General features: G+C 53.3%; 1 protein-coding gene across 5 annotated transcripts in view; it reads left to right on the top strand.

Annotated features, from left to right (window-relative positions):
* KCNT1 (potassium sodium-activated channel subfamily T member 1) overlaps positions 1–15,562 on the top strand; it is an 88,395-nt gene extending 72,833 nt beyond the window's left edge. For 2 of the 5 annotated variants that reach the window (XM_086475601.1, XM_086475602.1), the window contains exons 15-31: positions 536–644; positions 1,176–1,284; positions 2,163–2,312; positions 2,470–2,708; positions 4,184–4,400; positions 5,345–5,450; positions 5,577–5,749; positions 5,967–6,038; positions 6,333–6,467; positions 6,733–6,844; positions 7,498–7,599; positions 7,720–7,803; positions 8,165–8,293; positions 8,647–8,667; positions 9,449–9,752; positions 14,889–14,973; positions 15,442–15,562. In XM_086475601.1, coding sequence (XP_086331727.1) covers positions 536–644; positions 1,176–1,284; positions 2,163–2,312; positions 2,470–2,708; positions 4,184–4,400; positions 5,345–5,450; positions 5,577–5,749; positions 5,967–6,038; positions 6,333–6,467; positions 6,733–6,844; positions 7,498–7,599; positions 7,720–7,803; positions 8,165–8,293; positions 8,647–8,667; positions 9,449–9,752; positions 14,889–14,973; positions 15,442–15,562 — 2,268 coding nt within the window. Of the gene's footprint in view, positions 1–535; positions 645–1,175; positions 1,285–2,162; positions 2,313–2,469; positions 2,709–4,183; positions 4,401–5,344; positions 5,451–5,576; positions 5,750–5,966; positions 6,039–6,332; positions 6,468–6,732; positions 6,845–7,497; positions 7,600–7,719; positions 7,804–8,164; positions 8,294–8,646; positions 8,668–9,448; positions 9,753–11,811; positions 11,875–14,888; positions 14,974–15,441 lie in introns of all 5 variants that reach the window. The other 3 variants (XM_086475600.1, XM_086475603.1, XM_086475604.1) reach the window with 3 other exon arrangements.
* Positions 15,563–27,413: the final 11,851 nt, after the last annotated feature.

The raw sequence follows: 27,413 nt of genomic DNA, 5'->3' as shown, positions 1-27,413 counted from the left end.
CAGCTCTCGCTGCTGCCTGGCGCCAGGGATACTGCCCGTGCCATGGTGGTGGCTCCTGTCTGCCCATGTCGTCCTGAGCCCGCACAGCCCCACTGGAGGGGTCTTTTCTGCAGGTGCTAATGTGCGGAGCAAAGGGTGCCACGCTCCTTCCCCGCTGCTGAAGCACTTCTTGGCCCTTCCCTCCTTTGGCACTTGGCACTCAGGCTTGTAACGAAGCCACTGAAGGGTCCACGTGGGCAGGCAGTGACCACAGAGATAACACAGAGGTGGCATGGGGACAGCACGGGGACATGTGGTAGTGTGCCGCTGGCTGAGCCCCTGCGGGCTCACCTTCCCTCTGATGTCTCAGTTTCCCATCAGTGGTGGGTTTTGGGGAGCAGGAGAGGGGGCTTATCCCCCATTAGCAGTGGGTGTTGGAGGAGCCCTTGCCGTATGTCTCTACAGTGGCTGGGTGCTTTGCAGTTCATCCTGGGTGTAGAAGTGTTGGGGAAAATAAGCCATCAGACAAGTAGCTCTTGCTCTTCTCCCCGGCTAGGACCACCAGACCATCCTGAGAGCCTGGGCTGTGAAAGATTTTGCTCCGAACTGTCCTCTCTACGTTCAGATCCTAAAGCCCGAAAACAAGTTCCATGTCAAGTTTGCCGGTGAGTTGGAGGGGCTGTGCAGCAGTGGGCAGCACTGCTCGCTTTGGTGGTCTGGACTGTCTTACCTGCCATCACGAGTGTTTCCAGCAGTGTTTCCGTCTCAGAGAAGTCCATGACCTGGTGCTGAGACTCTTCCCAATTGCTGGAAGATATTTTAGGGCCATTAGCCCCTTTATCATGATGCACACTAAAGCCTGCAGCAATGTGCCTGAGACTGGGGGAGAACTGGCTCCGGGCTGCCTCAGGGTGGGCACACCAGTCCCATGCGTGCTTGGGCGTGAGGACCTGGTGGTGGTGGACTGGTGTCCACCTGGCTGGTTTCCAGCCTACAGCCCTGTTTTCCTGCCTGTGTTCATCCCATTCGTGGTGTTCCCCGTGGGCTGTTAATCGCCTGAAAGCCCTCCCAGACTGCCAGAAGGAGAAACCACCCAGCCTCCATCACCACCCCAAAATTACTACAGCCCCAGACACCACCAGCCAAGGAACCCATCCGTCCCTCTCCCTGCCATAACGGCCCCCTCTGCCTTTCAGATCATGTTGTCTGCGAAGAGGAGTGCAAATACGCCATGCTGGCGCTGAACTGCGTCTGCCCTGCCACCTCCACCCTCATCACGCTGCTGGTGCACACCTCCCGTGGCCAGTGAGTGCTGCCCGCGCGTCGCCCTGCCTGCCCCTGCCTGCCCCTGCCTGCCCCTGCCTGCCCTCACCTCCGCTGCCCCAGCCTGAGTGTGGAGAGACAGCAAAACCAGGGGTTCTGAGCCCAGGAATGGAGGGTGGGGAACTGCAGTGGGTCTGGGGGAGCATAGTGGGACCTGGGACCCCCCCAGCAGCTTGGGAGCAAAAGCTTGTATTATGGGGGAACATACCAGTACAGATGGACTGGCCAACACCACCTTTCCAGAGACTAGGAATAAAAAAGATGTCTTCTTTCTACTGGCACGGTCCCGCTGGCGGGAAGGATAATTCACTGCGTGTGCAAAGCCAGGTCCTGCCAGGCTGTTTGGTGGGTTTATACACAGCATGGCTGGAAGGAGCTCTGCCAGCCTGGTAAAGCGGTGGTGTGGGTGCTGTCCTGCTTCACTTGTTAGAAATGTCTGAATTTTGGGTAAAGTGCCATCAAAAGAGTTATGAAACGTCATTGCCAGATGACTCTCCACCCCACGCTCAGACCTGTTTGCCAACGTGGGCTCTGAACCCTGTCTCTGTGCTCCCCCCCTGGAAGGCCTCGTTAAATAAAAAGGCACTTAAAATCAGCAGTGAAAACGAGCTCATCCTCAGCCTGCAAATGCCAACAGCTCGTGAAGATGCTTCGCTGTAATCTCGCCACTGTCGGTCTAAATGGCAGCTTCAGCCCTTACGAGCGCTCCCGCCGTACGGCTCTGCCCCGGGAGCTGCCTGATGTGCCAGAATCTGTGCCAGCACCAGGGTGTCCTGTCCTGGCACCATGGGGGGCGGTTCCCATCGCGACACAACGGGAGGTCCCATCCCTGCGGGGTCCATCCCGGCATGTCGTTACAGGGAGGGCCAGGAGTCCCCGGAGCAGTGGCAGCGGATGTACGGGCGCTGCTCGGGCAACGAGGTGTACCACATCCGCATGGGCGACAGCAAGTTCTTCATGGAGTACGAGGGGAAGAGCTTCACCTACGCCGCCTTCCACGCGCACAAGAAGTAAGGGCAGGGGCGGGCAGGGCGTATCTGCCAGCCTGCATCCCTTGCGGGGGTCGGGGCTGGGGCTGGAGGGTGCTGCGAGGTCCTTCGTGCAGGGACAAAGCCCCAAAGGGGCTTTTCTCCAGCTGTGAATGCCCACGTCGTCTTCCCGGCACAGGTACGGCGTCTGCTTGATCGGCATCCGGAGGGAGGAGAACAAGAGCATCCTGCTGAACCCCGGCCCGCGGCACATCATGGCAGCGTCCGACACCTGCTTCTACATCAACATCACCAAGGAGGAGAACTCTGCCTTCATTTTCAAGCAGGAGGAGAAGCAGAAGAAGAAGGGCTTTGCAGGGAGAGGCACCTACGACGGCCCATCCCGCCTGCCTGTGCACAGCATCATCGCCAGCATGGGTGAGTCGGCGGCTCCTCGGTGGGGCAGGAGGGCAGTGGGGCTCCCAGGGAGAGGGGGTGTGCACCACTTCATCTCCTTCCTCAGGTTTGATTTAATTTCCTTCCCCAGGTTTGGGTTTATTTTGCTTTTTTGCAAACGCCTTGCTGTCCCCTGCCCTGGGTTTTGCTGAAGCCGGTGAAAATCCCTTTCCATCCCCTGTCCCAGTCGCCTCACCAGTAAAATACACGCTGCTCCTTGCACCCTGGATGCTCTTAGCAAGCTCAAATATCATTATTAAAGCTTGTGGTGTCCATTATCATTAACAATATTTGCATAAATGCCCCAAGCCCTGGCTGGAAGAATAAATGCCATTGGCTGCATCTTAAATCATGTTTATGAATCACAGCCCGAGGAAAAGCATAGTTTGCTCTGCAGCAAGTGGTGCATTTTCACAAATAAAAAATACCATGAGCCATTACTTCCAGCTTGTCTCTGAGGAAAGCAAGTTTTGGGGAGCCTGCGCTACACAACCAGATTACACTTCAGGCAAATAATTTATGCGTTTGTACTCATGAGCAGCAATTTGCATAGATTATCCCCCAGCAAGCTGCCAAGCAGTTTGCTGAACAGCGTTTGTCACTGTTCTCATTATACGGCTCGTTCGCAGAGGGACCTTTGGCAAAGAATAATGAGAGGGAGAGAAATTGCGGAGTGCAGGCAGGGCAGGGGGGCCCGGCGGGTCCAGCGCCTGGGCTTGGCTTGAACTCCCCGTGTTCCCGACCATCTAAAAAATCACTGTTTGGCCAAGACTCGGATGAGAGCCTCGGCGGGGGTTTCTGATGGTGATTTGGTGGCCCCGGTCAATACTCCGTAAATAGGTTTGGTTTTTGGAAGCTGCTGGAGGACAGGGTGGGGACGCGGGAGAAGGATGAGCGTGTTGCGCTGTGTTGGGGGATGCCCACCTCTCCGTGGGGAGCTTAAGGAGACCACTGGGGCGAAGGGGCAGTCATGGGGAGCATAGCGTCCCAGCAAGGGGTGGACACGGTGGCATCAGCCTGTTCCTAACGTGGCTGGTGTCTCCCAGAGCCCACAAAGACCTGCGGGTAGGGGTTATGCTGGAGGGTCATCATCTCTGAGATACGTCAGAATCGTAAAAACTACCATAAAACCAGGTTTTTCACACCCGGGGGATGGAGAAGGTGACAGTCCCCGGGGCCAGCAGCCTGCACCCACCCATGGCAGCAGTTGAGCTGTGCCCCCAGGGAGCTCCATACAGCAATGCCCAGGCAGAGGTCACTGGTGGGCGCTTTCCCTGCATTCCTCGTGCCCGTGGATGGTTTAGCTTCATCTGGGTTGCATTGAATGGGCACGATGCGCGGCCCCACGTGCTCCACCTCGTCCCCATGCAGGGCTCAAGGGCATGAGGCTTTGCTGACGCAGCTCCCTTCACCTCCTTATAGCGTGTTTGTGGTGCTTCCTTCCCCGCCGCGTCCAGGTACAGTAGCCATGGACCTGCAAAACACGGAGTGCCGCCCCGCCAACAGCAGCAAGCTGGCGCTGCCGGCGGAGAACGGCTCGGGCAACCGCCGGCCCAGCATCGCGCCCGTCCTCGAGCTGGCCGACACCTCGGCCCTGCTGCCCTGCGACCTGCTCAGCGACCAGTCGGAAGACGAGATGACGCAGTCGGATGAGGAGGGGTCGGCAGTCGTGGAGTGAGTCGCTGGCCTTTGGCTGAGCCATCCTTTGTTTCAGGGAGATGGGGGCCGTTGTAAATGATGGGGGGTCAGTGGTGGATGAGGGATGCTCGGGCTGAGCCCCTCTCGGCTTTTACATGAGCACCCAAACATGTGTAACACGGGCAACCACCGCTTGGCCATGAGCCTTCTGGGCTGCTTTGGAGAAGTCTCCTCTGGGTATCAGCGAAGTTGCACCAAGGCAGATGCTGGTGGGGATGGGCAGGTTGTTCTGTCAGGCCTCTCGCCTCCCTTCACTCACTGACTTTAAGAGGATCATATTCTCCACTGCACATAGATAAAAAAGTGCAAAATAAGTGTTTACTCCAGCTTTAAAGCCGTTTGTTAGTTTATGCACTCGCTTTACTGGTTACCAGTTTGGATGCTGTCACAACGATGCGGGGAGTTTGACGTGTATCTGCAAACTCTCACAAATTGGCTTTTAATTCATGTCCACTTTTAGCTGCCCTTTGAATGAAAATTTCTACTTCTGGTGCCATCAAAAGTACAAACGGTGATTTTTTTTTTTTTTTTAAAATATCAGTTCATCAGAACGAACTCTAAAAATGGACCGTCATGTTTTTTGCTGCTTTATATGGCTCAGCATTGCCCTCCTCTCCTGGAGCTGGCTGCCCTGTCTCCCTTCAACCATGTTCAATGGTCCTATCTGCTGCCTTCTCCACTCGTACTGGGAACACTGCATATTTACAATCTCGTGGCCCTTTGCATAGCAAAAATGATTCCTAAATATGTGTATTTTGGAACATTTCCAGCTGCTGCAGGATTGTTTTGCAAAGCATTTGCCAGTGACGTGCTTGAATCCTGGGCTGGTGCTGTTAAATGTTTTTTCCAGCGTCTGAGTGGGGAAGACGTGGAAAACGCTCCTCACGTCCTCACGCTGCTGGATTTTCTCTCTGCTGCAGGTACGTGAAAGGCTACCCACCGAACTCGCCCTACATCGGGAGCTCCCCGACGCTGTGCCACCTTTTACCCGAGAAAGCCCCATTCTGCTGCCTGAGGCTGGACAAGGTACGATGGGGCTGCGTGGGGCTGCCTGGGGGCTGCAGCCCCCCCAGGAGCGGGACGGCTCCGCGCCTGCTGGGTGGGCAACCAAGAGCTGCCTGCTGAGTCCCTGCGCTGCCTTCCACCGCACAGGGCTGCAAGCACAACAGCTTTGAAGATGCCAAAGCCTACGGGTTTAAGAACAAACTGATTATCGTTTCGGCAGAGACGGCTGGGAACGGACTGTATAACTTCATTGTCCCCCTTCGTGCGTACTATCGGTCCCGCAAAGAGTTGAACCCAATCGTGTTGCTGCTGGACAACAAGCAAGTACTTTTCCACGGATGTTTTCCATCGCACCAAGCCCTCCCCTGGGTTTTCATGGGCTTCTCATCGCGTGGGGATGGGAGCGCGGGGGAACGGCACCGCCGCTGTTGGGTACCTCGGCTGATGTTGGTCCTGGGAACTCCTGTGTGGGTTTTGTATCTGTCTTTGCCCTGCGGGCTTGCTGAACCGCCTCGCTCTCTGTTGCTCTTCCTCCAGGCCGGAGCACCACTTTCTGGAAGCCATCTGTTGTTTCCCCATGGTTTACTACATGGAGGGCACGATCGACAAGTAGGTGTTTCCGCATGTGGCTCTTCTTACTTATAGTGCTGCCTAAACGTGTCGCATTTACCCCAGCCCAGACTTTTGGGTCAACCCACAAGAAGCCTCAGGGTTGGTACCGTAGAGCTGAGCCCACCCTTGGCTTCTTGGGTTGTCAACCCCGGTCCGGTAGATGGGAGCAGGTGAAGAGCTGGTGGTTGGGAGCGGCCTGGGCTTGCTGTAGCGCTGCGCATCGCAGCGTGCTGCTTCCCTGTGTCGTTTCCAAGGGCTGACCCTGCGCTCTTCTCTTTGGGAACTGCCCAGCCTGGACAGCTTGCTGCAGTGCGGCATCATCTACGCCGACAACCTGGTGGTTGTGGACAAGGAGAGCACGATGAGCGCCGAGGAGGACTACATGGCGGATGCAAAGACAATTGTCAACGTCCAGACCATGTTCAGGTGAGGGGTGACTGCTGCCCCGGCTTCATCATGGCCACTTCCCTCTGCTGGAGACAAGACTGGGAAGGGTGCTGGTGGCTGGGGTGGTGGCTATGGGCGGTGGGACACATCTGCGATTGGGCTCGCTCTGGGAAACAGTCTCTAATCAGCTATTTCTGACCCCAGACAGGCATAGGGATGTTTTTGATCTTCCTCAGGCTTTAAACACAGGGAGTGCTCTCACTTCTGAGTGAGCTGCAGGATAACAGGCTTCTTTCCATTGCAGGCTCTTCCCCAGCCTCAGCATTATCACAGAGCTGACTCACCCCTCCAACATGAGGTTCATGCAGTTCAGAGCAAAGGACAGTTACTCTCTTGCCCTTTCCAAGTTAGAAAAGGTAAGAGAAGGTCTTCCCCTGCACGCAGGGCCTGGGAAGTCAACGCTGAGAGTGACCACATTTGAGCCCCTCGAGGTCCTGTGCTCTTCTGCATGCTGCAGCTACCATAGTTAGTGTGCACCTACCCGAGATAACTTGCAGCAAATAAGTGGGCAGCTGACCTTTGGACTAGCTACTTCCTTCTACGTATTTATGTGTTTATTTGGTGGCTGGAGTTCTTGCTGCTTTGCCTACTGCTGTACTGGACACACTGGACCTCTGAATCTGGTTTAATGCTGTGACTGCAGTAAGGGAGGGAAGTGGAGTCACCGTGCTGAGACACATCTTCTGACAAGGGAGAAAGTTCCCCTGAACCAGACACTGGGGCATGAGAAAGGGCCACATCCAGCCCATGGCAAAAAAACCCAACCGTGCCTCACACATTTCTATGGGGAAAAAAACCGACTTTCACCAGTGTAAGGATGCTGCCCTGCTTCCCTCCTGGCACACCCACCAGGAACATTACTCTGATGTCCTCCCATTTGCATGAGTCCTCTAGTTTCTGTGCAACCTGTGCATGGCAGAGGCTGCATGGTTTTGCTTTGGAAGGACATGAACAAGCCCCTGCCAACGGGGTTTGCCTGCGGGTCTCACATCTCCCCTTACTCTTCCAGAAAGAGCGAGAGAACGGCTCCAACCTGGCCTTCATGTTCCGGCTGCCCTTTGCGGCCGGGAGGGTCTTCAGCATCAGCATGCTGGACACGCTGCTCTACCAGGTGAGAGCCCGACGGGCTCTGGGTAACACACCCCTGGAGCTGTGGCTGCCCCTTTGCATCTCCCAATGAATAACTGAGCAAATCTTTTCTCTGGGTTGCTGCCCAAATGTCTCCCCCAAGTCGTTCGTGAAGGACTACATGATCACCATCACTCGGTTGCTGCTGGGCCTCGACACCACGCCAGGCTCTGGCTACCTCTGTGCGGTAGGTGCCAAGTCCTCCTGGATTGAAACCGTCTGGCCAAGTCATTGTGGAGCTGGTGGGATCTGTCACCCTGTGCATGGGGGTGGAGGGTTCCCCTCTTCTGGGTGGGGGAGGCAACGTTGCCAGGTCATCGCCGCCCTCCATCATGTGTGGGGAACCTCAGCACAACCAAGAACCCAAAAGACCAAGAGCTGCCAAGGACTGAAGTCACTGTTCTGATGGTTGAGGTCTTTTTGTGGGGTCCAGCTCGCTTTTGGGACTGGCATGGATGAGCCAGGGTGAAGCTCAGGAGCAGCCTTGACGTGTTCCTCAGGGCTCTCTGCACAGTGCAGGCAGTTGATGTTTGCCCTCTGTTGCTCAGATGAAGATCACTGAAGATGACCTGTGGATCCGGACGTACGGCCGCCTCTTTCAGAAGCTCTGCTCTTCCAGTGCGGAGATTCCCATCGGGATTTACAGGACGGAGTCACACATGTTCGCAACCTCCGAGGTAGGGGCACGGCGGTAGCGTGTGCCAGGAAAGGGCTGTGCCGGTGCTCCCAGCCGAGCATCACTGCCCGGCAGAGGTGCGGTCCATGAGGCCCCTCGGACGTGGTTGCCGCAGTGGTGGGGAGGAGCGAGGGGAGGGGAAGCTTTGCCTTTGCTTCGTCAGCAGCCCTGCCTCCGCGTGCCGGTGGTGGTGTCCTGGTTCCCCAGCCGGCTAAGCTGGGCCGGTGCCAGCGCCCGTCTCCCTGGGCAGCAGCCTGGCACCGAGGCCCCGGGGGGCAGCGGGGATGTGGCACAGCAGGGCGCCCCGTTTGCTGGCCTGACACGATATTTTTCCTTTTTTTTCCCCCGCTGCAGCCCCACGACATCAGAGCGCAGGTGAGTGCCGCTCGCATCCAGCCGCCGGCTGCGCGGGGTGTCGGGCGTTACCCTGGCTGCCAGCGCTGCCTCCCAGTCCCCCCCCCACCAACCCCGAGGTTGACCCACGGGCAAGCGCTGGGCTGGCTTGTGCCAGCGGCTCCTCCGGCCACCGAGAGCCACCGCGTGCTTTGTGCCGGCTGTCACCCCCGGTGCCGTCGTGGCCCTGCCTGTCCCCGCAGAAGGGCGATGCCGGCTGCGCCTCAGCAGTCTGGGAAGAGAAAAGTCCTCGGTGCTCTGAAGTGTAATTAACTGGGATAAGGAGCAGGGAGTGAGCCAGGCTCTGCTTGAAATTCCTTCAGTTTTCAGCTTTGTGGGAAGCAGCTACAGGGAGACCAGAGTTGACGTTTAGTTAAATGCGTTTCAGCTCTTTCTTAGAGATGCTTTGAACCGCTTTGTTCATGAATTTTTGCGCACCGGTGGGGATGGCTGTGTCGGAGATGTGGCAGCACGCCTGCTGTAAGATGGAAGAGAGAGAGACAAAGGCATGGCTGTCCCTTGGGCAGCCCAGAGATAGTTGTGTGAGAGATGTCAGGCGCCCGCTAGACTCCACTCAACAGTGCTTATCCCAAACCCACCGGCCTGGTAGTTTTAGCAGGACAGAGATGATGCACTGGGAGGGTGCGTATGGGCCAGAGGAAGGATCCCATCCCATGGGAGAGACCCCACCCCATCAGAGACAAGGACGGGCTCTTTTTGGCTCCCCACCCCGCCCCCTCCCCGTGACCTGCTGGGCTTCCAGTCACAGATCTCAATCAATGTTGAGGACTGTGAGGACACGAAGGACGTCAAGGAGCACTGGGGCATCAAGACCAGCCACCACAGGAACTCGTGCTCCAGCGACCAGTCCGAGCACCCGCTGCTGCGGCGCAAGAGCATGCAGTGGGCGCGCCGGCTGAGCAGGAAGGGCAACAAGCACTCCAGCAAGACGGCCGAGTGGATCAGCCAGCAGCGCCTCAGCTTGTACCGGCGCTCCGAGAGGCAGGAGCTTTCCGAGCTCGTCAAAAACCGTATGAAGCACCTGGGCTTGCCCACGACCGGGTACGGTAAGTGCCGTTCGGTTGCGCTTCTCTGCCGTGGTGCATCCCGCTCGCGGGGCTCCTCAGGTAACCCTGTGCCGAGCCTAACCCCAAGCCGAGCCTAACCCCATGCCGTGCCTAACCCCAAGCCAAGCGTGACCCCCGCGCCAAGCCTGACCCCGCGGGTGCTGCTGGGCCCGGCTCCAAGCGGCGCCTCGTTCCCCGGCTTGCTTGTGCTTCTGCAGACGAGCGTGTTCAAGGCTGGGGTCCTGCAGCACAGACCCCCCACCTCTGCCACCCCCCCCCCCCGGCCGACTGCAGGCAGCCACCCCCCTTTTGGGGCTCTGGGATGGGTCCAGGCAGGAGTTTGCAGCGGCGGAGTAACGCTCGCCCTTCTGCCTGCAGCTGGACCCAGCACCGCCGTGCAGCCCTGGGGGCGATGCCCCGCTTGCCCCCCGCTTTGCGGCCGTGCAGAAACGGTGGTTCAGGACACACTGACTCCAAGTCCCTTCTGCCCGAGAGCCCCCCTAGTGTGGCAGGGAGAGGTGAAGCCCCGTCAGCTGGCAGAGACCCCTTTGGTTACAGACTTTAATCCTTCATAAAACTCTTCCATGGAAAAATATGTCGGTAGCTACAGGGCTGAGTGGTTTGCTTCATCGCGTGTGAAACTACTGTCTCCGGCTGTGATGAGCCCGTACGGCCCTGGGGCGTCCTCAGGTCCATCCGGGCAGCTGCATTTCTTGTGAAGCTTCTCACCTACCTGTTGGTGCTGGTGTCTGTGTCCCCCCCCCTCGGATGATTCCCCACCCCTCGGTTACGACAGAGTCTGTAGCCCACAGCTTCCTTGGTTCGTTTGGTTTGGTTTTGGTGGTTTGTTTTTTTTTTTTTTTCCTTTCTTTCTTTTAAGCCATCCTGTGCTGCTGCCTGTGTGCTCCATCCTTGAAGAGCATCTGTCTGCCCCGCGACAGGCTCTGCCCACACGCAGACTGGCACCGTGCCCCCAGATGGGATGGGGACCGATTTCGGGAGGTGGTGGGGTGGGATTCCTTCTCTCCCATCCTGGCTTCTCCCTTGTAGCCCTTCAGGCATGAGAAAGAGAAGGAGAAAAACATAAAGAAATGCAGCGCAGGAGGGGGGTTGGAGTTGTAGGACAAATGGCTGCGGGCATCAGCCAGCCTCCCTGGGCAGGGAGGCAGGAGAGAGCCGGCTTGCGGCAGGACAGAGGGGGCACAGGGCGCTCCTGGCGAGGCCTTGCAGTGACACATCCCCCCTTCTCTTTTTCCTACATTACTGATCACAGAATTTTCTTTCTGGGGAACTTCCAGCTCCCTGCAGCTCTGTGGCAGAGCCCGGAGCACAGCCGAAGGCGCTGACCACCGTATAAAAGCTGTTTTACAGAGCTGCTGGGCGTGGGGCGCTGGGAAACGGGGTGCGGGACACTGGGAAACGGCGTGCCCCCAAAACACAGCCCTTGCCCCTGAAGCAAGAGCTGCCGCAGCGTGTGCTGCTGAGGGCGGGCCATGGCGTGGCATCCCCTGCAAGCGCAGGCAGAGGTTAAGGCAGAGGCAGCTTCCCTGCCTGTGCGGCCTCGGCTGAGGGTCCCCCTGCAGCCAGCCCCGCCGGGATGCTCGGGGCACCGTTGGCTGGGTTAGTGGGGGAGTTTGCATCCTTCTCCTGGCTGATCCGGTGAATTTTGGCCGGAGCAAACTAGGGGAGCTCCGGCAAGAGAGGAGGCAGCGGGTGGGGGTGTGCAGGACCCGTCTTCCATCGGAGTGGGAGGGCAATGCCTGGCTGGGACCGGGGCGTTGGGCACGGCGGGGGGACCAGCGGCTGCCTAGCCCCTGCGGCAGGTCTGCGGGCGGCTGTGCTGGGACTGTGCATTGTCACCGTGTGTCACCGTCAGTGTCTGGACACCCATGGCGTTTTGGAAGAACACGTTGCTCTGCCTTCTCCCCCTTTCCTTTTTCTTTTGCTCATTTTATTGCTGCAGTGCAGGAGCTCGTCTCTGATATTTGCAGAATCATGGCTTGCTGACCTCTCTCTCTCTCTCTGTTTATGTCTGTGCCTTTCCCTGTATGTTCTGTAGAGGATGTAGCAAATTTAACAGCCAGTGATGTGATGAATCGGGTAAACCTGGGATATTTGCAAGGTAATTCCTTTTCCCTGGGAGTCCCGCGTGACTCACGGCGTGCAGCGTACAACAAGATCATGCCAGCTAAGCCCAAACCACACCCTTGCCGGTTTTCACCTTAGATAACCCGAGCCTTTCAAGCACTAATTTGTTGGGTGGTGTTGGAAAACTGTCCTGCAATGGTGGTGCAAAAGCAGGGCTCCGCGGAGTCACGGAGATGAAAAACCTCAGGGAACTTTTTCTAGTCGAATTCTTACAGGGAAATCACAGCCCTCGGTTGTCATGAAAAGAAACCCTCCCGCCGTTGCTCTGCAAGTTGCTCTTGGCCTGTAAAGCCAGCGGCAATTCGAGGAGGGGATTCTCAGGGCGGGGGACGAACGCAGCGGGTGCGCGCTGCGATGAGATGCTGGAGCTCCTGCACCGGCCCCCTTCGCCTCTTGACCACACGTGGGTCAGCCGCAGCTCAGGGGCCAGGCAGCACTCGGAAAGCCCCCCCCGCAGGCTTTGGGTTGTGCTCCTGGACAACTCTAGCGTTAGCAGACCCCCTTTTCTAACGTGGGGGATGCTGGGCTTGGCGCGAGGCAGCGGCAGCAGCCGCAGGTGCTGCCCGTGCTGCGGATGCCCCGGGGCACCTTGTTGGCGCCTGTGGGAGCTGCAGGGTTGTTGCATCGTTTACGCCTTTCCCCAGGGGTGTCAAATGCCCTGGAAAGGCCCCTGGTTTACTGCAGCAGCCTAGAGGTTGGCAATAGCCCGACCTAGCTGTGTTGTAGGCTTCACTAGCCCACGCTTAAGGTGAAAAGTTGGCATCTTCCTATAGACTGTGTCCTCCATCAGAGAAGCAGCCCCAGCTGGGGCTCATGGAAGCCCCAGGCCAGCAGAGTATATTGCCAGCTGGCCGGCGGGTGCTGGGCAGAGCTCGGACCGGCTGGTATCTCCCCCTCCTGCAGAAGAGCCGGGGCTGAGCGAGAGCCTGCGTCCTGCCGCAGAGGGGCCCAGCACCACCAGTTCACCCCAGCTAAACCAGGAGACCCCCAGGGGTGAACCTCCGACGTGGCGGTATCGCTGCGTGGGTGCGGGAGATGGAGCTCAGCGCTGGCTCCCCCCCAAAAAAAATGGAAATTGCTGGAGGGTGCTGCTGGGGACATGGCAATATACCTGGTGGGCTTCGCAGTGCCTGGCTCGGCTGCATGGGGGGTCAGGAAAAGGTGCTTCCATGGAGCAGGGAAACCTGCCGCAAGCCAGGGCCCTTCCCCACCTCCCCCGTCATGGCAAACCCCGTGTTTCCCGTCGGGTCCCAGGGTCCGTGTGCCACCCGTGTCCCAGCATTGCCACCCCCCTGTCCCCACCTCGCTGTAAGGCTGAGCACTGGGATGGCCAAAGCTCTCCGGCAGCTCGAGGGATCGGCCGGCACCTGGGCTGGGCACCCCGGCACAGGTCTGGGGGGTCCCACACGGCATCTCCCTGCGGGTGGTCCCAGTCCTCCGCTGGCTGCGGCACCTTCTGTGGCCTCAGAGGTGCCAGGGAGGTGCCTGAGCAGCAGAACGAGGGTATCCTGTCCCCCTGCAAGCGCCGCTGTGTGTGGTACCAGGGCGGGGATGCTACGGGGCCCATCCAGACGTGCTCTGGCCAAATGCACCGCAGAGGCAGTTGTGGGGGGACCTGTTTGCACCCCTGTGCAGGGAACCAGGCCGGGCGGCTGTGGTGGCTGTGGCTCATCTCACGGCTGGAGAAAAGCTCCGCTTCAGAGGTTTCACCCCCAGTGCCAAGGCTGAAGAGCAGTGCTACTCCTCGCCCGCAGGCTGGCTTGGCCAGCTCCCTGTGCCTGGGGTGATCACGCACCCATGGGTGCTGTTATGGCAGGACACTCGGCCGTGTAGCAGGGCAGCCTTTGCCCAGGGGGACAGCAGGGAGGGGGTGGTGGGAGCAGCAGGACGGGTCGCAGGGAGCAGCCCCCAGCCTGGAGCTAACGCCCGTCCCAGCAGCCGGTCCCGGGTCCCGCTGCCCACCAAACCGAGCTCCGTTTGTCCGAGATTGGCACCGATGCTGCTCTGAGGGCCCTTTCTGATAGCCCGGAGAGGCATCCCAGTGACAAGCCTTGCAGCAAGCTGGTGTCCCGCCGCGCTCATCATGCTGCCCCTGGCGTCCGTCTGTCCGTCCCCTCTCCATCCTGTCCATCCACACCCGGTCACTCAGTCTGTAAATGGTGTTATTTGTCGCAGCTTCCACCCCCTCCCTGGCCGCCCGCAGCCTTGCACACCCCCCCACCCCCCCACCCCATTCATTTCACCCATGATCTTGTTCTCAGCTATTTCGGAAAGCACAGGGCCCCCCACCCCCGGCCTCGAGGCCACCCATTTGCCCTGTGCAGCACCCACGGGTGCAGCTCTCAGTGGCCACGAGCCCTCCCGGGAGGTCACTGTAGTTTAGAGCCATCCCTGAATGGCATCGACAGCTCTGAAACTCCACAGAGGTGGTTTCCCTTGAGCAGAAGAAAGAAGCAACTGCTGAACTAAATCCTGTTGCTGGATGATGCTAAATTAAGTAATTCAAGAAGGGGAGAAGTGGGCAGAGCATTCGAGTGGCCCAGGGGGGGGTTTGGCTGCCCTGACCCAGTGGTTGGAGTCATCGTGCTATACCTAACACGCCAAGATTAACATGTTCCCTTTTTTGCCCTAAACCAAGGTAAGACATCTTACTTTTTTGAGGGGGAAGGGGAGCAGGGACTTTTTGAAGAGTTGTGTCTGCCAGTCCCCTGGGCTGGGTCACGGTGGGGGAGTGGCTGGGGAGGCACAGAGGGAGGTGGCAGCAATGGTCTCGGTGCTCTCTTGGTGGCAACGCCATTTCTCGTGGCCTCCACCAGGGAAGGGACCCATTTGCTGTCCTCGGGGATGAGCCATGACCCCTTGGAGCCACGTGCTCGGGGATGCTGCAACGGGTCTGTTGGGAGAGAGGGCCACCGGGGTGTCTGTTGGAGTGTCCGTCGGGGCGTCTGTCGGGGCGTTCCTCACCAGCTCTTTCACCTCCCCTCGCAGATGAGATGAACGACCACCAGAACACCTTGTCCTACGTCCTGATCAATCCTCCCCCGGACACGCGACTGGAGCTCAACGACATCGTGTAGGTGCTGCCCCCCACCCACCCATGGGCTTCCCCCCTGGGCAAGAGCACTCCCCGTGTCCCCAGACCTGCCCCAGTGCCGTGGGCTGCCCCCATCACATTGCTTTCCATAATTTCTCGTAAAGACCGGGTTTTTGCCTCCTTGCCCAGTCCGTTCCCCCTCACTGTGTCCCTGAGTTGTTCCCAAACCTCCCCAGCCCCAGCTTTGCTCATCCAGCCAGCAGCTTGGAGGTTTCTTCTTGGCTTTTGCTGCTGTGCAGCGCCAGGAGAAATAACTCTGAATTATTTGAACAGCTGCCCCAGAGCCGTGAGCAGCAGCTCCGGGCACAGCACCACGGGGCCTCCCTGCATGCCCCAGCCTCAAGGATGGGCCAGACTCCAGGCCAGGGGTTGCCCAGCTCCCTCCTGCCACCGGGGAACCGGGGTAGGGGGGTGGTCCCAGCGGCATAACCAGGCTGTGCCCTGCAGGTACCTGATCCGCTCCGACCCGCTGGCCCACGTGGCCAACGATGGCCACAGCCGCAAGAGCAGCTGCAGCAACAAGCTGGGCCCCTGCAACCCCGAAACGCGCGACGAGACCCAGCTGTGAGCAGCCCCCTGCCCCCCGCACCCCTAACCAGGGGCTGGCAGGCTCTGGGGAGAGGCGGTGAAGAAGAGGACGGCCAGCCGGAGGGGAAGGCTGCTGCCACCCGCCAGTGCCCCTTGCCCCGGGGAGGGGGGGGAAGGCGATGCCCAGCCTGGCTTTACGCCGTGGAAGGGATGCCCGGGTCCCCGGGAGGGACGGGACAGCCGGACAGACCGACAGCCAGCGGTCGTACGCCCCGTGGCTTTTAAATTTTTATACGAATACCGCAACTAGTGAGAAAGTCTTCGCTGGTGCTGGTGGGACGTGGCTGAGACCAGACGACAAACGACCCTGTGTGAGCAGGAGGACTGCGTTTAACATCGCCCCCAGACGAGGCAGGTCGTTTGCGTTTGATGGGGCTTGTCAGTACAAGAGCAAAACGGCACCGAAACCCTCCTCCTCCTCCTCCTCCTCCTGCGCCAGGTATCCCCCGGGGTACCCAAACTTCTGCTTTTTCACCCAACTCAAGTTCTTCATCCTCTGTTGGTTTTTCTGTTACGGGCGTTGCTGTGAGGAGCGCTGGGAGCTGCGCCGGGAGGTGGGGAAGGACTCACCGGTGGCTGTGGGACAGGTTGGGATGGGACGGGGGTGGTGCAGCCGCCTCCGGTGCCATGGCAGAGGCTGCCCTGCCTCCAGGTCATCTTGGCATCTCACAAACCAGAGCCCACCAAACCCAAAGCCGTGCCAGCCCCGCGGCAATGCCTCGCATCACACGTGCCCAGCTCCAGCCCGAGCCCCGGCTGCGGGCACGGTGCCCCTGGGTTTGGGTGTTCCCTGGCCCCCCCGGCTTGTTCCCCATCGCTGCTACTGTCAGAGCTGCCCAGGGCTGCCCTGGGGGGGAACAAGGGGCTCAGGGGTCCCTGTACTGGGGGTGGAACGGGGCAGTCTGGTCGGGGACACACACACTGTTGGGTGTTGTGGGTTGGCATCTCAGCTCAGCCCTTTCCCCTCCTTCCAGGGGCAGTTTGGGGCCTGACACCCCCCTGGGCTGCACCACCTGGAAGCGCTTTTCCCCTCCTTCCCCTCCCCTGGGTCACGGGCCAGCAACACCATTAAAGGCAGCGGGTTCTGCCCGCCCCCCCCCACCCCGTGGGCACCCTGGCAGCTCTGCCCGGCCTCACCTGACCTTATAACCCGGCAAAACCGCGCGGCCGAGCGGCTTCGCCCGCAGCAGAGGTGCACGAATGTACGGAGCCGCGCGCGCCCGCACGCCGCCGCGTCGCACGCGCTGGCCAAGCGCTTCGGGTCTGCGTCGGCCGACCCGTAGGGACCTGTCGATAGCAGGAACACGAGATGTAATTTTCCTTCTATTTTTGCACAGTTTCCAACGTTGATGTGTAAAGGTTTTATTTGACTGGCGAGTGAATAACCAAAAGTTGTTCACTTTATATACTTCTACATTCATATATTAAAATTCCAATGTGATTTTTCTTTTTTTTTTTTTAAACATGCAGCCTGTAAAGCACAACATCGCCGTGCAGCCCCATCAGCCATCCCGGGCTCGCTGCCAGCTGAACAGTTTATTGCCATTAACATTTGCCTTTCGTTCCCCACGACACCCCCCAATAAAAGTTGTTTACAAAAAGAAAACAACCCCAAAACCTGTTGTTTAAAATTGCAGTTAAACAGTTGGTGAGATGTCCCGGGGCAGCCCCAGCCCAGGGGATGTGCTGCCCTGTGGAAAAAGCAGCAGTGGGGGAGAAATGTGTATGAGGAACAAGGATGCCCAGGCAGGGGCAGGACCCGTACCGAGACGGCAGTGCCTGGAGAAGCTCTTGAGAAAGCCTGTGCCTCGATGGCTTTTGGGGTTGGTCTTTTAGTTTTTTATTATTTTCTCCTGTGCTGGCCACCAGGCACTGTCAGCCGATGGTACGTCCTGGCCTGGGAAGAGGAACCACAGGTAAAAGCAATGAGCCTGGCCTTCAGCTACGCCCAGAACTGTGATGCTTTTTGGTGGGTTTTTTTTTAATTATTGATTTTCTATCTGTTTGGTTAAGGCAGGCATGTGTTTTATTTATTTCCATGGGATACTTAGCATGCCAAAAAGAAAAAAAGAAAGCAGCTGCTGCAGGCTAAGAAGTGAGGACAGCTGAAGTACAAAAGCACACGTTGGCTCCGTGTTAATTTAAAGCCTCAAGATGCTCAAATAACTCCAGAAACGCCTCTTCGAGTGTTGATATTTAATTGTCTAGATTTCAGAGGGGTGATTTTCCAACCCCTACTTCACTTTCAAGGGACCGTGGAACAAAGCAGCATTACAGGTTTAAAGAAAAAAATCAGCAAAGACCCAAGCAGGTAGATGATGGGATTACCTGCGTGTGTTCAGCTACTCAAAACAGCAGTTTGGGTTTTTTTTTTTTGATTTGGCTGGCTGCTGGGGCAGTGGGCTCCGTCCGCACAGCGCTGGCGAGCGCAGAGCAGCTCCCGCAGTGCCACATTTCTCAGTTAAAGCCCCCCAGGCCCGAGCGGGACGTGCCGAGGACACAGCCCCCCAGCACCCCGCTCAGCCGGGCGCTGCCCAGAGGAAAGGGTCCCAGTGCTGGGGGTGCCGGCGGCACAAAGCCAGGGGGTGCCGCGGCAGGAGCTCGGCTTTAGGTGCCTCCTTCCTCGCGGTGCGCTCTGACCTGTTACCGACCCTGAATTCACGGAGATAATTAACAGAAGAGGAAAACCACGTACCAAAAGGAGTGTAACTAGGGGAGGTTTGTGATACTATTAAAAAACCCTCCCTATGGCAGAAGCATTGTCAAAATGCAGTTTGTTTGCTGTATAAATATATGTATTTAAAAAGAAAGCTATGTGTATAAACCATACATCCTTTCTATGGTGTAAATTTATAGCAGACATTCTAACGGGATGTTGAAATAAATACTGTAGATACTTACCTGTGGTCAATGCAAGTCGAAGAATAAACGTTTAATTTTTCTAATTCTTTAGACTCAGTTACGATACTAATGTAAAAACAAAAGCATTTTATTTTTGTAATGGTCCTGGAAGCGCTGATGCATCAGGAGGAGTTGTTTCTGCTCAGAGAAGGGCTGTCGGGGCAGGGTGCACACCGGAGGACTTGCCCCTGGAGCCGCCTGGGGCTGGGGCCAGCCTGGGACAGAGGGCTGCTTTCCACGGGCAGAGGAAAGCAATCGCTCTTGCTTCCAGCTGCTGGCAATAAACCTAAAAAAAATACGTTTTTTTTTTTTCCTGAAGGAAAGAGTTGTGTTCCAATGCAGAGACATGACGGGCCCTGGGGAAGGCAGGAATGAGGAGAGCTGCGGTATTTTCAGGTTTACCAGCAAACGGCTCCATCGCATGTTACGCGTCCACTAATGGTTTCATACGCTAGACATGGACTAAATCTGTATATCATGCATTAAAGTAAAATCAAATATCAAAACAAACGTTAGAGTATATTTATTTCCTGTTATACCCCTTTTTACTTCAAGCTCTATAGACCAGGCCATTTTTGTTTCCCCTGAGTGAAAGACCCGTCATGTCTCGAGGTCAGCTCGTGCACGGATTTTTATCAGCAGATAAAAGTCCCACCTTTCCTCTCCGAGACCTAATTTTGTGACATGTTCTGCTGGGAGGCACTGCAGACAGCCACCTGGAGATGTTTTTGTACAACTACTGTGAAGATGCTTCACATTTCTGTAAAGACAAATGAAAATAAAAGAGCTGCATGCAGCAACAGCAGAGACTGCCGTCTTCTTGTCGTCTGGGAGAAAACTTTTCCTTTAAAGCCCAGGGCAAGCTGGGGCTGTGGAGTGCCCAAGTCCCACTTACGAGCCTGTGATTCAAGTCCAAAGCTGGGACACATGGAAACTTCTGGTTTAACCTCAGCTTTCCAAACTCCTTGGGCACGAAGGTAGAAAGGGGATGTCAGATTCGCTGCTGCGTTACGGCAACAGTACAACTCCCACCTTCTCATTTAAGTCATTTATTTAATCCTTATTTTCTATGATTCAACAAATGCATTAAAGTTCGTGGCTACGTCACTGAACTTTTTTACTGACGGTGAGGCAGGATTCAGTGCCTGTCCTTCTGCCTCCAAACACTTCAAAGTTTTTCCCTGGCTCTACGGTTCACGTCCACACACCAAGATTCCCAGGAAGAGAGCCCCTGTCTAGAGCATGCGACACACACCCACACACCCACCTAGATTTTAAAATCACAGTTAGCGTTTGATCTCCAAGTTAACTTTGAGACCAAAATGCAGTCACCTCAAAACTGTTTTTATTAGATATTTTGCAGTTTTTACAGTGTTTTCTTATTTAAGATCATACACAAGGACACACAATATAATCTTAAATAGCAAAGATCATTCTAGGATTAACACACAAGTACAAGTGAGAAATGTGGAACCCATTAAGCCATTTTGCTGTAAACTCACCCAGGCCAAGGAGGACAGCAGGAAGCCAGGTCTGCGTTAAAATCACTTTTTCACTCCTGTCTTTAAACAAGACAAATCTGCACAGAGAGAACCAATTCCTTCCAGTTTTCCAGAACACCTGAATTACAATCACAGCCAAAAGAGGTAATTTCAACACCCGTAACAGCCCTCACTGGTACAAAAACCCACCAAAGACCGCAGACCAGGATTTAACGCTCTGTACGAGCGGCCGCAGGTAACGGCTCACTCTGAACAAGCCCTTCTAGTCACAGAACCACAGAATCACCAGCTACAGCACAAATCTCAGTGGGTTTTTTCAACATCTTCACATTTGCTGTAGTTGGTTAAAAACACTAATTGTGGTTACCGACGGCGGGCTTTCTAGGGAAGCTGTGAAAGCTCGTCCACGCGCCCAGGGCATCGCGGCACTCTTGGTTTCTGAAGTGAAGGCCACCACGCCAAGAGGACTTCATCGCTTCTCAGCGGTAGGTCCTTTACCTGGTCACACCTGCTTCTTACCTTGCTTCACCTCCCACAGGGACCGAAGCAGGAAAAGAAGAGGAAATAATACTGGAAAATGAACCAAAATTCATTTAAAACTCTTCTGTGGTTAAGAAAAATTAGCTGATGACACTGAAAACTTCTTTTAGAAGAGAAAAATCCAGAGCACTAAAATATACATTAGAAGGAAAACAAACAAACAAACAAAAAGGTGGTGGTGTGGCTGGGAAATAAAAAGGAAACCAGAGCTGTGAAGGGTTTTTTTATTTTACTGCAAATTCAGATTTTATAGCTGTTCCCTGATAGGCATACATTCAAAAGTAGTAAGCTCTTTCTTTGGTAAGATTTCCAGGTAACGCCACGGTAGCTCAGGGAGTTTTGTGTGCTTCAAACCATTCTTTCCACTGCTTTGCTGAGTTTTACCAAGCGCTGTATATTGAACATTTAGTCATCCCTCATCAGTTTCAGACGCTTTCCCCCGTTTTCCCCTATTTCTGAATAAGTTCAGAGGAACGTGTCAGAAAACCAGGACAGTATTTCTGACTCAACACATTTCTTGATGAAGTCGGTGTTACCAAACAGATAAATCGCAGTTAGCTTTGACAAACATTTCAGACTTTCACCTGCCATCGGATTAACCTCGTTGCCCGCTAAATCCAGCGCGGTCGGGGTAGTGAAACCGGGTAACGTGTTGGGCCGCATCTCCCGAGCCGTATTCGGAGACACTGAACAATTTTCTGATCATGCAGGTTTGGAAAAGCCACAAAGCAGAAACTGCAGTGGAGTTGTTTTGATCGAAACTGAGCTTTGTCGGGGGCTGGAGTACTAAACAAATGGTTAAAGACGGACCAGAATTATAAGAAAGGTCTTTAAAATGCTGTTCATATGAACACGGATTAATACAGTCTCCCGCAAAGGACTTGGGCACTGGCTGGCTGCACGCACTGCGGTTACAGTCTTCAGTTCTTTCATGCACACTCAAAAAAATCCCCAAATTGCCAACAAATAACTAACAGTCACCCGCACAGGCCTAAACCAACATATTCCTATTTAAGAAAGTTTAAGTGGTTGGAATGGCATTTTTGATACAAGTTCAGTATAATTTTTTAAAACAGGAGTTTAACTTACCGCTTGGAACAGAAGAGAAAAATACACCTTTTCATATGCCCACTGGAATCTTGAGACCTTCAAAACCCCTAAACCCAAAATAAGCCTTAATATACCTGCAAACAGAAAGCTCAAAATCATAAGGGAAAAATTATATAAGAATTTTATATTGCTAATGTATCCAAACAAACTTTTAAAAGACCAAACCCAGTATTTTTTACTTACTACATGGTAGTAGTAGTCCCTTATCTGAATGGTGATCTCAAGTTAATTGCAAAATTTTAAATGCAATGTGGGCGATACACTTACCTTTCACGATGTGAGAGTTCCTTCTGTAATTCTGGTGTACTTGTCCTGACAAACCACGTGGGATAAAGGGCTACCACAAGGCACGACATATCTTCTGTCAAAAAGCAGGTCAAGAGTCACTGTTTTCTTCTCTCGGACTCCGAAGCATAAGGCAGAGCTGGATTAAACGTGCCTTCGTACTGCGGCTGCTTGTGTTTACCTGGGGAGAACCTCTCGGGATGCCTCCCAGCCACGGTCCTGGGCTGCTGCAACAACGGAGCAAAGCTACATCCGTGACCAGACTCGCCACCCACACAAGTTTTAGGTATATCATAATATCCAGGTAACATCAAAAAAATTACAGAGGTGAGATGAAGTAAACTTTTTCTCCCATTTTTAATACTCAGTCTTCATAGATATAATTAAACAATAGCACATCTGATCAATGTGAGGACAAGAATTCTTTTGGTTTCTTGGCTTTAATGTGTTGAAAGGTGTATTTTAGACATCTAAGAAAGATACTCAAGTCGACCACACGAACATCTCAATTTCAAACTGTCCTGAAGAATATTATACTGAAGTTTTCACTTATCAGAAACACACACAAAACACCTCCCCCACAAAATACTTCACAGGTTTCTCCAGTTCTGCATACGTAACACTGCAGTAAAGACGGGTACAAAAATCAAGCTCTCAACAAAATCTTCTTCGTGTGTCGCTTTCCGGAGCGGGGTGTCCTTGGAGGTCACAGAAAAACCAGCCTCATCTGACGCCTTGGAATTCAGCTGCTGTTCGGCAGCCTGACCACAAAACCCGCTGCAGAAATCCCGCCCTGCGACTGACCCCCGTCCCCGCCACCCGCAGTCACGCCAGCGCGCGGCCACCCGCACCTCCCCGAGCTGCTGAAAAGGAATTCGGGTTAAAGCCCTCCTTAACTGAAAGCTATTTAATGGGACAAGCACGGCACGGCAAACAGCTTCGCACACAACCAGAATGACTGGCTACGCCAGCGTGCCGCTGGAGAACCCCAGTGTGACCCTGCTGGCAGGGAGTGCCACAGCCACCCGGTCCCGCGGGCGGAGCAGAGCGGAGATCGCGCGTCTTGTCTGGTGCTACGTAAAAAACCGCCTACCACAACCACAGTGAGGGGGGGTTGAGCCTTCTGACACTGCCTCTAGGGATCGGTTCTGAAGGCTTGTGGGGAAAATGCAAAAGGAATGGAAATGTCAAGCCCCAAGAACTCGTTCACGTTCCTCTTTCTTTAGGCTATAGCCCCAAACCAGCGACTGTAGTAAGCGAAAGCTCCAAAGACATCACTGGTTTCTACTCTTAACTCTCCAGCGCAGTGGGGAGAAAAGTCAGGTTATTTTTTTTTTTTTTCCCTCACCCAACCGTTCCAGCAGCCCAGCACACGCTGCTCAACGCTATTAAGGTTTTCAAAGCAAGTATTTTCAAAACTCAGACTATTCTCGCTTGAACTCTTACTCTACCGGAGAGCATGATGAAGATGAGACAAAGACACACGAACTACAAATGCAAAGGGCATGTTTAAATACACAACAGACTGATGTATGAAAGTTTGAGGAAAAGAAATTGCATTTAAAGCACTTTAAAGATGTACATTCTTGTATTTGTTACGTGTGAGAAACCAGTAAGACATCGAGAGAGGCCAAAGCCAGATCTGCTTTCGGAGCACCCTGTATGGGAGTTCCCTGGCTCCGAGCAAACACAGCGAGAGCGCTGTGCTCCATTGCAGGGGCGCTACAAAACGCTTACAGGTTGTTGAGCTGAGGCACGTCTGCAGAAAATTCCGTGGGGGGAAAAATTTTTTAAAAAATCACTGTTTTTTTAGACAGCTATTGCAGCTTATGTCCCTTCTCCAGCCAGCAGGAAAAGCTGATGCTGTAGCTGTACCCAAAGCTCCCGCTCTCTCCTCCTGCCCAAGCTCCCAGGAAGCACAACGGGAACCTCTGTGAGCAGCTGGAAGGGTTTTTTAGCCAAAGCCAGTCCTGCTTGCCTTCACACGGCTAAGGGGGAACGACCCCGGCTCCAACCGACCCCGGTGAGAAACAAACTGACACTGAACTTAAGCTGCAGGTTGACAAAGGATTTCTGTGGATCTGCAGGAGGCAGCCGGACAGACAGCACAGTGCCCCAGCACCGAACTCACCGGTAACGCCCCAGGCACCCCAGCAGTGAGGGCATTCCCCCAGTACTCCCAGTGGCTATGGAAAGGACCGGATTTCATAGCCTAAGCAGTGATTTTTTAGAAGTGACATCAGCAAGTAAGGTGTTGGCACCACTCCTCCACGCCAGTTATCCGTGCAGACAGAACGCCCAACTGTTCCTGCACATACTGATTTTCAGTCAGTGGAAGCGAAGCGTTAAGCACGATGTCACTGAAGCCACAGCTGGAACTCATACATATTCACAACTGGATAAACTGGACACAAACCCCAACGCCAACAAAACCATGTAGTCACAGTCCTGCAACCACAATTCACCCTGGGCTGACAGCAAGCAGTGAACCCACTTAGACTGACATTTCGGATTACACAAAACCTATTGAAGAAAATGAATTATTCTCCATCCTACAAAACGCTGCCAGCAGTTGCCTACGCACATCTGGTTTTCCCGCATTCCTCAGCGCATTAACCCACAAATCCTATGTTCCGTCCTTACAAACAAGCTTCTCTCTCTTCCTCTTTCCAGACTAAATTAATACACCATATTCCTTGCCAAAGTATTTGAGATGAATGTTTTTTCAATAACTAAAACTCAAGACTACTAGTTTTTCAGAGAATTTAACGTCTTAGAAAATGACTTACTCCTCCACCTCCTCTATGATGCCCAGCTTGTGACCAACGCTGCCTACAGACGAAGAACTCCTGGCCCCCTCTCCCTCTCCAAACAGACATCCCCTCCGGTTGTTTCCAGCAGGAACCGAAGCCACACCGCAGCAGGAACAACTAGGACCTGACTGAGCGCAACGAGATCCAGGACACCGAAGGTGCTGCCACCTTCTTTAACTCCAGTCCTGGCTATGGGCAGCGATATCTCAGCCTGAAGGAAACACAGAAAAGTACAAATCATTGGAATCACTCTAATATCTACAAACAAGGACTATCTTTGAAAAAGGTACTGTACAGTCACAGAAAGTTATTTCTCCATGGGAAAAGTCTATGGCTTTGAGAATGCAAACTTCACTTCCGTGTGACCAGTATGGATTCATTACGAAGCTTAAACCACCAGCTTATTTCTGAATTCTAGAGGCAACCCGTCCTCACGAATCACAAGCAAGCTAACACCGAGGAGCCCAACCACAGAAATTCTCTTTGTGCTTCCAAAATTCTGTCACTAACTGAAGACAGAGCTCAAAGAAAACCCACCAGCCAGATTCAAGAGTCTGAAGACCGATGAAATAAACCCCTAACGAGACTGTTAAACTACTTTCCAATTTTCTGAACGCCTTTGGGTCAAATTCTCGCACATGGCAATCAGGGTCAGGAGAAATAAGCTCTTGTCAAAGTTATTACAGCTCCTTGCAGGCGAAGCTTTCCAAAAGCACATATAAACATAGAATAGCACATCTTTAAAGCATATTAGTTCTTTGAGGGGGATGACATGTCACAACAACAAAAGTACACATGAAATAAAAAGGAAATCAGTTAATGATTTTTATTAAATTTCAGTGTTTCATAAAATAAATATGGTATATAATATCAAACAGTGAGAAATAAAGCACAAGCATGAAAAGCATGGTAACAAAAGTTACACTCATGATGGTGTTTAATACTTAGCACTTTAGAAACCATAAAGCCTTTCATTATTTACAAGCAGCAAACTATCTAACATAATTTACAAAGTTGCAGCAGCCTAGTCAAGGAGTACTGGAAGGGGAAAAAAAAAAAAAAATGGAGAGACCGCAATGGAAGACCTTCACTTGGCTCTATCTAGTTACACTTTATTCCGTACCCTATTTTCCCCTTATGTACATAACTCTTCGCAGCTTCCATCATTCTCAGAGTTTCATAATTACACTGTACTGTAATTTAGAGCTCAGTTCATCTCTAGGATGGTGTAGTGCCTTTGCACTTAAGAGATACATATTCAAGTAACACTTCAAATAAAAGTAAACATGTGCAAACCAAAGTTTGAGCCTACATGACCCTCCGGTAGTAGTGTCAATCGGGATGGAGCAGGCGCACGTTAGCAGATTAAATTAGGCAACAGCTACAGAAACCTACTTGGAAGTCTAGCCAGGGCCAAAAAAATGAGAAACAGGAATATTAAAAAAAATGGAACTGAACTGCAAATATACCCTGTTACCACAGACAAAAATTTAATCTGCTGAAACACAAAGACTTTTAAGGTCATAACTCAAGATTTAATATTTCAACATGAAAAGAAATCCAAGCCATTCGACTTATTTGGGCTTTTGAAACAAATGCAAATGTCTCTGTTTAAAAACCGCTTTTAAATGAGAAAAACAAATCAATATATATTAATATATCACCCAAAATAAAAAACATAACACACTCTTCGTTTCAGAGCATGCTGCTCATTCAGAATAAAGACAGGACAAAGGAATTAGAATTACATTTCATGATGTAATAAAAACATTAAAATTTGTGATCATTAAGTGCACCATCGTACAGGAGTAGCGTGCTCAGAGTGGAAATGTTCTATACCTACCAGAATCCATCTTTATTAAAGCAAACAAATCTTTAGGACACTACCTGAAGCTGAAATCAGTAATAACTGCGATCCATTCAGCTTGCCTTAAGTTTCAGTCAGGCATATTCCAGCCAGTAGCACCTGTATGCCTCTTCGTGATTGTATTCCAGAAATCTTTAAATTTGAGAACAATTTTTTTTTTTAAAAAAAAAGACTGGCTTTTGCAATCCTTGCAATGCTTATCCTAAACAGATACTGCAAGTAAACTCTGTTCTGAGCAGCACAAGTTGGGGCTTTTTTCAGAAATCTGAGAGCTGGACTTAGGTTGGCAGTAGATACAGTACAACAGTTTGATGTATTAAACAGTTCCTCAAAAAAGTCTGAAAGGAAGATTTCCCTAAAGACTGTTTAAAAAACCAAACCAAACCCAAACCACTTCACCCAAGATCTGTTCAATCCTTCTACTGAAGTTCGGAGCTTGCCAACTTTAATAATGACAGGAAAAAGGAGGGAAGGAGGTGAAGAGGAAACAGAACTAAATTATTCCCAATTTGTACCGATGAAAAGCTTCAAGTAAAAGGAAATCCACTTGTTAAAGATCTTGCTACATGCACAGTCCCTCACCAGCTGAAAGCCACAGTAGTTAGCATTGGGTGTAACAGCAGATTTATCATTCATAAAAAACACTGGCAATGTTCCTTCATTCTTAATAACTTGCATCCACGGTTTCTGTTTAGAAGCTTCTTAAAAAATGTTTATGGTTCTGCACGTTTCATACCAAACTGGAGGAAAATGGTAAACATGTCTTCTTCTGATGCAATCCCATTCGGCAATCTTCTCCCCAAGAACTCGGTG

The sequence above is a fragment of the Leptosomus discolor genome, chromosome 19 (assembly GCF_034619465.1).
Source record: "Leptosomus discolor isolate bLepDis1 chromosome 19, bLepDis1.hap2, whole genome shotgun sequence".
Classification (NCBI taxonomy): domain Eukaryota; kingdom Metazoa; phylum Chordata; class Aves; order Leptosomiformes; family Leptosomidae; genus Leptosomus; species Leptosomus discolor.
Note: the sequence above shows the minus strand (reverse complement) of the source record. Positions and strands in the feature narration are given on the sequence as shown.